Here is a 9,335-nt window from a genome sequence, read left to right as displayed (position 1 = left end):
AAGGAAAGCCAATGACACAAGGTTAACATAAATTTCATTTCAAATGGAGATCGATAAGAAAATTTCATGTCCATTTTTCGAAGTAAAGCGAAGTATTCACTTCAACAAAAAAGTAATCGCCTATCTCGATGCGTGGGAAATTTCTTGCAAGAAATGCTCAAGAAAAGCATTTTTCTTTGATCGCAGTACGCAGTTGCAAAGAAATGTCAATTCAAATGGGACTCAATGTAGAAAACTTCTTGCCCATTTCTTGGGCAGAATTTTTTTTTTCTGTTGAAGTGCATACTTCGCTTTTGATGCATGGGAAATTTCTGCAAGGAATCGATCAAGAATGAGCTTTTTTTCTGATCGCAGTACGCAGTTGAAAAGAACTGTCAGTTCAAATGGGAGTCGCTGTAGAAATTTTCTGTAAGGAATCGGCGAGAAATTTCTTTAACGATTCCTGTTCAGCAGCAAATCAGACTTTGAGTTTTGTTTTCAGTGCATTTGCATACAGCCGAAAAGGCTTTTCTCCATTCGACAGCCCCTCTCGCAAGCTTCAGCGCGAAACCAAACGTCACCCGGCTGCCGTCGTTCGAATCCGTTAGGTTGGCAGCAATCATCAACCATTCTCTTTCTTTCCGGTCCAAAATGGTAAGCGAGCAAGTTCTGCGGTCGATTCGCTCGTACCAAAATTGTGTCGAAAATGGATGAAAAGCGGTTCGAGCTGAAGTGTAACCGATTCCGTTGTGAAGAAACTGCGCCGGAATGCTGGAAAACCGGAGTCGTGTGATGGAGTTTGGGGGAATTTAGGTGAAAATTCGGTGTTGAGAGTTCTGATTGTGATTTCTGTGTGATAGAGCCTTCCACATGTGTTTACCTGTCAAAGTGAGACTGACCAAGCTGGAAGCGGATTCCTCGGTTGAAAGTTGAAAATCCGCGTAAGCTGTTTGAATTTAGTTAAACCGGGACCGGTTTTGGCAGATCTTCACAACGGAAATCGACGATGCGTGTTGGAATACGAGCAAATTGTGACGCGAATCTGCTGAAAGGGAAAACGGTTATATTGACCCTATTGTGTTATTGTCCTTTGATTGCAGACCTTCACACGTTTTGTGGAGACTGGCCGCGTGGCCAAATGCGCCAGTGGAAAATACAAGGGAAAACTTGTCGCTATCGTCAATGTGATTGACCAAAATCGGGTAAGTTATCTTAAGCTTAATTTCGTTGCGATTGTTAGCCTTAAATCTCTCTAGCGTGATGAAGTATTCCCACAGAGGAAACTAGAAGATTAGGAAGAGCCGCCTGATTCATGTTTGAAGACAAATCTTCCAGTACTGAAACCCGTACCGTAAAGGCTTCCTTAGAAGTTCCGTACGTTGGATGGTCGAACTGACGGGTTTCTGCTTCCCTTGTAGGTGCTCATCGATGGCCCAACCACCGGAGTTCCCCGCCAGCAGTACCCCGTGAACCACCTGCACCTGACCAAGTACCGGGTGAAGTTCCCGTACACCGCCAAGTCCAAGGTGGTCCGCAAGGCGCTGGAAGCGTACAACCTGAAGGAGAAATTCTCGACCACCAGATGGCAGGAACGCGCCGCCGCCAAGGCTAAGGTAAGAATCGGGCCCAAGTGTTATTTTACAAGTTTGAGGAGCGAAATTCAAATGATGAACCACTTAATAATAATTTCATTGATAGGAAAGGCCGACTGATTCACACATGAAGCCACTTAATTCTGAAACTGTTCAGAGAAAGTAGCAATCTTTAGTTCTATTCGATCAGTTTGATATTGCACGCGATAACTGACCCGCGTTTTGTATTAAAAATATCCATATAACAAAAAAAAAATGACCGCGATAATCGCCACTTATGCTAACACGGGAGGTCCCTAATATCTATTTTAACCAAAATGATCTCTAAGGCCACATTTATCCTTATTCTGCTTGCCGCGAATGGGATAAAATTGTAGGCTCCAGAGGCTTGTGTTGTGCGACTTTTCCACAGATATTTTTAGCATGATTTTTGGACCCCAGGAATTACACTGATTTTGTTAACAAAAGTGTTCAAAGCACTAACAAAAAACTACACTGCCCATAAACGCATAATTGTCACATGTGAATAGCAAATCCAGCAAACATGGGACTGACATGCGTTTATGGTATATCTTCATTCTGTGGTATCAGTTTGAATTTTCATCAGTTGGTTCACTTGTACGAGTTTACTGAATTTAAGTCCCGGGCAAAGAGGACAACTAAAAATTTAAGCATATTTGTACAGAAAGTATGATAACTTTCAAAATAAAATTTTGAAGGTTTGGCGAGCCACATATTTTTTTTTTACGATTGTTCAATCTTCTAACTAGTCATGAAATTCACGCCAAAACCAATGTTTTTTTGGAATTATGAATTTGCAACCAAAAGTGTCCGAGCATCCCTAACCTCTGTAGTACTTCGAAACATTTGTCGAGTGATTTCTTAAGTAAAATATCCATGAAATATTCAAAGGTTTATAATAGGTTTCACATATATTGATCCAACAAATTTGGAAAACTTCCACGATATATCCTTCACTGAGCCAGAAATTGCGTACGAATTTCATAAGAGAACGCTTGTGAATTGATTTCTTGACTGGTTTTCTCTCTTTCATAAGATTCTTATGAAACACAAAACGTCCGATATTCACAAGAAATTCTTGTCGTTATCATTAGTGATCTTATGAATATCTTTATTTTCCTTAATTCAAAGAGCGATTCTCTAAATACATAATGGTCCTAAAGAATTCCATAATTGATATCTATGATCCTTCATAAGAGTATCTTATGATATTATGCCTATTTGTATTATGAACGCAATGATCGATGGAAGTTCACAAGTTTTTCTTATGAGTCTCATTAGATGCTTCTTATGTATTTATTCCAAAAGAATTTCGTATGAAATTCTTACGTGGTTTTTGATAGGAAGTCGACTGTTTTTCACAAGTGTTACTAATCATTGTCATAGGCGCGCTTATGAATCTCAATCGTGAATATTTTGTTATTAGCATCTCTCCACGTAATCCATAAGATTTTCGTATAAAATTGTTTAGAAAATCGCACTCCATTAGATTGTCTTATGAATGCCAATGATCAATGCGTTTGATATTCAAAAAGAGTTTCTTATGGAATTCTATCTGTCTATGTAATGTGTTATTTCATAAGTCTGTTGTGGAATATTATAAGATTCTCGAATGAAGAACAAAATACTTCTTATGTCGTTATTCCATAAGAATTTCTTATGTATCTCATACGTTACGTTTCCTCAGTGTAGAGACTTCCCTGGAAAATTCCTTGAATACATCCTGGAAAATTTCTCAAACGATCCTTGATTACTGAACACACTACGTTTGAACCAAACGATTATAACAATCGAATATTCATCGTTTGAGATGAGTACCTATTTCTTTCGCCCTGACAGCTGTAGGAATGCTGTGGTTAGCTATTTTGTTTACCAAACTTTGAATGGTTCGTCGCTTCAAGCGTCTACATTATTTTCTTCTACTTGAAAATTTTTCATATTAATTGAAAATATTTTATTTATAAGCATGTTTATAAATCTTTGTTTGTATCTCACAAATAATTGTTCATCAGTTTATCATGATTTAATCGCTTATCAAAGTGAATTCTGTGATCCATTGATCCTCCCCATTAACAAACATCCCTCCCAGTAATATTTGTGGAGATCCCACCTCACTGTTATTGACCCTGTTTAAATAGAGACACTGAATTATACACACTGAAGACGATTATTGCCAATCCCAGCCGAACTTCTAGTTGATGCTTTGTAAATCTTCACTGGCTTTGGTCAATCACGGAATAGCAACCATTGATATGTGTAGTCAGTCTAAGCTAAGCTGTGCGCTGAACTAATAAGCTATGTTGTTTTAATGAAAATGTATCATTATTTTTAAAAATATAATGATATAATACCCTTCTTTCAGTCAAATCGCAAAATTTGAACAAACGATATATTTAATTTTGCACAAAATATTGATGCACCCTTCTTTCAGTCTTCTTTAGCTAATGCTAGAGGTAAAATGTTCCAAGGAGAGCCTATCCAGGTTTTTTAAAAGGGATCGTTCAAATATTACTAACGATAATGTGCCAATGTTTACCAACACAGGAAAAGTTCTAGAAAATTGCCAGACGAAGTCCAGAAAATCGCTGCGCACGTGGTGATCGATCTTTGTCATATTCTGTTCAAGTGATGATAAACTGATGTTGCGGAATAAAATTGTTGCAACAAGAATAGGAGATGACAATGTCTTTGTTGCTGCGTGTTGGGTGACAATTTATTCACTGCTTGCAATAAAAAAAAAATTTTTTGGTCATTTATGAAAAGAAATTTAAAAGTTGCGGCAACAAATCTGATTTCCGTTTTTTTATTTACCCTTATAGTAGTGCTTCGGTGTATGGCCAAACAAAATCGTACTTGAAGTCGTTTGGAATAGTAAAAATTTTCGTAATTAACTTTTTTTTTGCTTATAATGAAACCGGGAATATTTTTGAAACTCCGGGAAAAAACCGGGAGAAAACCGGGAATTCGAAATTGACTTTTCACTGGCCACCCTGCCATTTGACATAATGATCATTCAGTGACTAGTGACTAGTGATGTATCGAACATGAGCTGAGCATGTTTCATAGTCGCGGCACGTTCAGAATCCTTCAAGTTCTTAGATCGATTTCTTCAACAGATGTTTCCACTAATTCTTCCATAGATTCCTCCTGCTGTTAAACCACCAGATCTTGCTGAGTTTCTCACAGGAATCCTTCCAATTCATTTCAGACTGTTTGAGGAAATTAGTTCGTTTGTTTCTCGAATTTCTCCAAGATTTGCAGTACCTATATCTATTGAGAACTCTTTCAGGAATTTCTCAACAACAGGGATTATATTCGCATATTTTTCAAACATTAGAGTTAGAGTTCAAACGTTACTTCGGAATTTTTATCAGGAGCTTACTTACAAATATGGCCAGTTTATTTTTCTAAGATTAGGGTAACCAATATATTTTGGACCCCCTGGGCCGTTTTCCTGCAAATTTCCCAGTTTGAATCGAAAGACCAACTCAATTTGCATGCCATTTAGAAAGATTGGATTATTCCGAACTTGCATCAACCTTTTGTGCATGGAAAATGTGTTTATTTTATCTGAAAATAATTTAATTTAATCGGTTCATCCAATCCATGCAACCATTACAACACGTTACACACAGAAATTGAAGCCGTCAGAAATTTTTCAAATGTAAACAAAAACTTTTTTCAAATTTCTGAACTAAGAGCGAAGAGTTCTTTGGTTTTCCATTGTCAATCGATTAATTAGACTACGGGCAAGCATATTATACAACCAGTGTCGTGGACTTTGACGCCAAACGATAAAAAATGCTGGGGGTCCAAAATATATACTTTGAGGGTCCAAAATGTATTGTTGTGTCCTACAGGACCGTTTGGGCATTTTTATCTTATTTGGGCATTTTCATCTCGTAGATGAAGTTTTTCTCTACATTTTATCATGTTCTTTAACTTGGTTACGCTGTGCAATTGATTAATCGGAACAAAAAACTAAAATCACTTCCTTAGGGGGTCCAAAATACGACTGTTACCCTATACCGGGTACCCCCGTTGGTTTGACCACATTTAATCTGAACACTTTTTAATCTGTACCCCGCTAATTTGCACATCGTTCAGATTAAAAATGATTCAAACGTCATTTAGCTCATGGAACGGAGTGAAGTGAGATGGAACGCTGTGGAACGGAACGCATAATCAAAACAAAACAGTGAAAGAGGTAACCAGAAACACGTTTCTAGGGTGACTAAATGTTCAAATTAAAAATGACCCCCGCTGGTTTGCATGAGGTACCGTTCAAATTAGCAGGGGTGCACGGTACTCAGGAAGTTCTCCTCTTCTGAAGATCATAATATTCCTCAACAAAATTTCGTTGGGAATTCCAGAAAATCCTTGGAAGCTAAAATTTCCGGAATTGGGTTTGAAGGTATCTGCCCGATAATTCATTGACAGTTTGTGAGATTACTTGGAGATACTCATTGAAAACTTTTTGAGGAGTTCCTCCGAGTTCTGCTAGAGGCCCGACAAATTCAAGAGGTACCGTCAACGTACCAGTATCCGTCTATGTTCCAGTAGTCCACCCTCTCGTAACACATTTTGCATGGATTTTTTTAAATTTTATATGAGCTGTAACATCTCAAGGACACGCCCACCCATTCACTTCAGCGTTATGAAATTTGTGCATGGGCTCTAAGTACGGTATTTTTATCTTTATTAACGAGATTTTTAGCCCTGAGCTAGTCCATCTCGGGACCAACGGCTTTACTTCCCTTCCAAAGGTTTTACTTCCCTTCCAAAGGAAGTCGTCACCATAACTGTTTAACATCACAAATGACTATCTCAGAGATGGGATTCGATTCCAGGTCCACGGCGTGAGTTCTAACCACTACACCAGGCCCGTCCCCTTAAGTACGACGTGCTGCTTTCATTCATGGTGATGATAATCACATCAAATGTCAGAAAAATTAGATACAAAATTAGGTCGAAAAGCTATCGGACAACATGAACACTTTCGTGAAATTTAGTGAATACAATATTTTACAATTTTACAATTTTCTGATTACTTTGTCGAAAAAAAGAATCTTCCACAAAAAAGGAATTTCAGGGAAAATATTAGAAAAAAATACTGAAGAAATATTGGAGAAACAAGCGGAAAAATACGATAGGGAATTAAAAAAGGAATTTTCGATAAATCTCTTGAAATTCCTCGATATGATTCTCTAAAAAAGTTCTTGGGTTTCTTTTTTATGGTGATGAACGTATGCGCTAAAAATCACCTTAATAAAGGAAAAAAAAAGTTCTTTGGTAATGGCTGGAATTTTACCTTGAAAAAGAAATATTGAAAATACAAGAAAAAAGCCCTTCCACTACAAGCATCTTGATAATGTTGCGTCTTATATTCAAACAATTGTATAACCAGAAAGCGGAAAATGTCAAAAATTGTTGTTTTTTTTCCAGATATTTGTGAAATTATATCTGAGATAGTTTGAAAAACTTTCGCAACCTAAATTCACTTTTGATCGCCAATACGAGTGCATCCTCTTTTATTTGACACTTGAAACCTTCAAATGAGTATGATCAATATGTAATCTAACGCAAAGCTAAAATGCGAAGATGGCGCTGTCCTAGAATAGTGATTAGCGCATCCTAGTCGAAGTAACTTGTGATAACTTTGTAAGAAAAATCGCCACAATCATTTTACTGATATTGACAATTTCAAGCACAGGGAAGCGTAAACATTCATTTGAATTTGCAAACCTTCCCTTCATCATATCATCTGGTCTTGAATAAATGCCCAAGAAAAAGATATCTGACAGGTGTATTTGAGTAAAGTAAAAGCTTTTGCTCAGTTTATTCATACGATCTAAAACATACCTACCAAACCAACAAAATTGAGTCGACACCCTGTTTCTCAAACAATGTCTAATGTAAAATGTCCATGAATTATTCAAAATTCCATTTGATGTTTTACAACAGCAATTATGCCTGGAATTCCCCGACCAACCAACACAAATTTTCAGATTCTGCAATGTTTTTCAAAAAATACTTTCAGAAAATCTTGCCAGATGTTATCGAGGGTTTTCTTTTTTTGTTTTTTTTTCTAATTAACTTTGCAATTTATCTAAAAACTCCTCGACGACTCTCCAAATTCCAGGAAAGATTCTTTGAGAAATTCTTGCAAGAGTTCTGCGAAATCTACTACAGAAATTTTATCGAAGTTTACTGATTTCTTATAAAAATACCCGAATTATTTAAGAAATATTTTGCAACAATCCTGGAAGAATTTTAATACGAATCTTTGGAGTGATATTTTAAAGTATTCCCAGAATAGCCTCAGGCTACAAACCTCGTTATTAAAGATAGTAATAATAATGGATCTTCCATAAACCACGTGGACATTTCTGGGAACCCCCGGAGGCCTGGTCAATTTTACTAACAATCCAAGATAAATGACCGCCTGGTTTATTGACAGCCTAGTGGGGTATCCTGGGTTTATTCACAAATTTCATAACGCCAAAAATGGTAATTTTTAACACCTAATCCACCCCTCTAATAATGCATTTTGTTAGAATATTTTCCAAAAAGAAGAAACATTGGGAGAATACCTTAATTCTCGTCTATTAGTCAAAAATTCTATGAAATTAATTAAATTAAATTATTTGATAATTTTATAAAAAATCAAACAATTATCTGTTAAACAGAAAGATTAAGATTGCTACTATCTCAACGCTATTCCTTCGCTCAATCCCAATTGCAGCTAACCGAACAGCAACTAACCCAATGCATTTTATCTTTTGTCTCTCCCTCCCAACAGCGTTGCAATCTGACCGACTTCGATCGGTTCAAGCTGCGTCTGGCCCGTTCCGAGCGCAACCGCATCGTCAGCGCCCAGTTCAAGAAGCTGAAGAAGGAGGTCGTCAACAACGGTATGCTGTTCGGCAAGCCAGTCAAGGGCACGAAGCCACTGCCGAAGCGACGCAACCCCATCCCGAAGAAGGAGGGCAAGAAGAAGCGCGTCCGGAAGAACAAGAAGGCCCCGGCCAAGAAGTGAACAACTTCTTACCGCTGAGTGGAAGGGGGTGTTTTACTATTACGTGCGGATGTGTGTACTGAAGAAATGGGAGAATATACATAATTGCTAAAAAGTAAACAAACTAGTTACGCTTAATATAGGATGAAATAAGTGTTATTATTCGAAACCAAAATGCGGAATATCTTTCCATTTCCACCGTCTCGTCTCGCGCAGCGTCGAAGTTTGTCGTCTGATTCGATTTCTAGGGAGCTAAAAGATAAAGAGGTTTAACAATTGACAGGGCTGGTAGCAGGTCACTTTTTAGAGGATTGCATTGGTCTCTATTTTTTATGAAAGGTCTCTACAAGTCTATATTTATGACTAAAATGGTCTCTAAAATCTCGTTCTTCCTTATTTCGCTTGCAGTGAATTCCGATGCAAAATTTTACAAGCTCCAGAGAAACCTTTAGAAACTATTACGCGGTTATTCAACTAAATTTTCAAAATATCTTGTCAGATATCTCGAGGAAAACCTTCAGGAATTATCCTAATGATTTCTCCAGTGATTTTATCTGGAATACTTTTATGGATCGAAGAAATTCTAAAGATTCAATTCCTCCGGAATGCCAGCGATTTTTCGAAGGTTGTCAGTTTAAGAAGCAAAGAAACTTGCTCCAAGAAATCTTTGAACACATTAACTGTAGTAGCAGTCAATTCTCCATACCTCGATACCTATCGAGCTA

The 9,335-nt window shown here is 37.4% G+C and overlaps 1 protein-coding gene across 1 annotated transcript; it reads left to right on the top strand.

Moving 5' to 3' along the window:
* The first annotated feature begins 537 nt into the window (after window positions 1–537).
* LOC5574844 (60S ribosomal protein L14) lies at window positions 538–8,748 on the top strand. Its single transcript, XM_021840567.1, has 4 exons — window positions 538–633; window positions 1,080–1,181; window positions 1,398–1,592; window positions 8,395–8,748. The coding sequence occupies exons 1-4, from the start codon at window positions 631–633 to the stop codon at window positions 8,629–8,631; spliced, it is 537 nt and encodes a 178-aa protein (XP_021696259.1). The 5' UTR covers window positions 538–630; the 3' UTR covers window positions 8,632–8,748.
* Window positions 8,749–9,335: the final 587 nt, after the last annotated feature.

This window comes from Aedes aegypti, chromosome 2 (genome assembly GCF_002204515.2).
Source record: "Aedes aegypti strain LVP_AGWG chromosome 2, AaegL5.0 Primary Assembly, whole genome shotgun sequence".
Classification (NCBI taxonomy): Eukaryota; Metazoa; Arthropoda; class Insecta; order Diptera; family Culicidae; genus Aedes; species Aedes aegypti.
This window is presented reverse-complemented; position numbering and strand designations above follow the sequence as displayed.

What these genes read in the sequence shown, in the direction of transcription:
- LOC5574844 (XM_021840567.1), top strand. An exon ending in ATGTGATTGACCAAAATCGG is followed by an intron (nt 1,182 to 1,397) that starts GTAAGTTATCTT and finishes CTTCCCTTGTAG; the next exon opens with GTGCTCATCGATGGCCCAAC. An exon ending in GCGCCGCCGCCAAGGCTAAG is followed by an intron (nt 1,593 to 8,394) that starts GTAAGAATCGGG and finishes CCCTCCCAACAG; the next exon opens with CGTTGCAATCTGACCGACTT.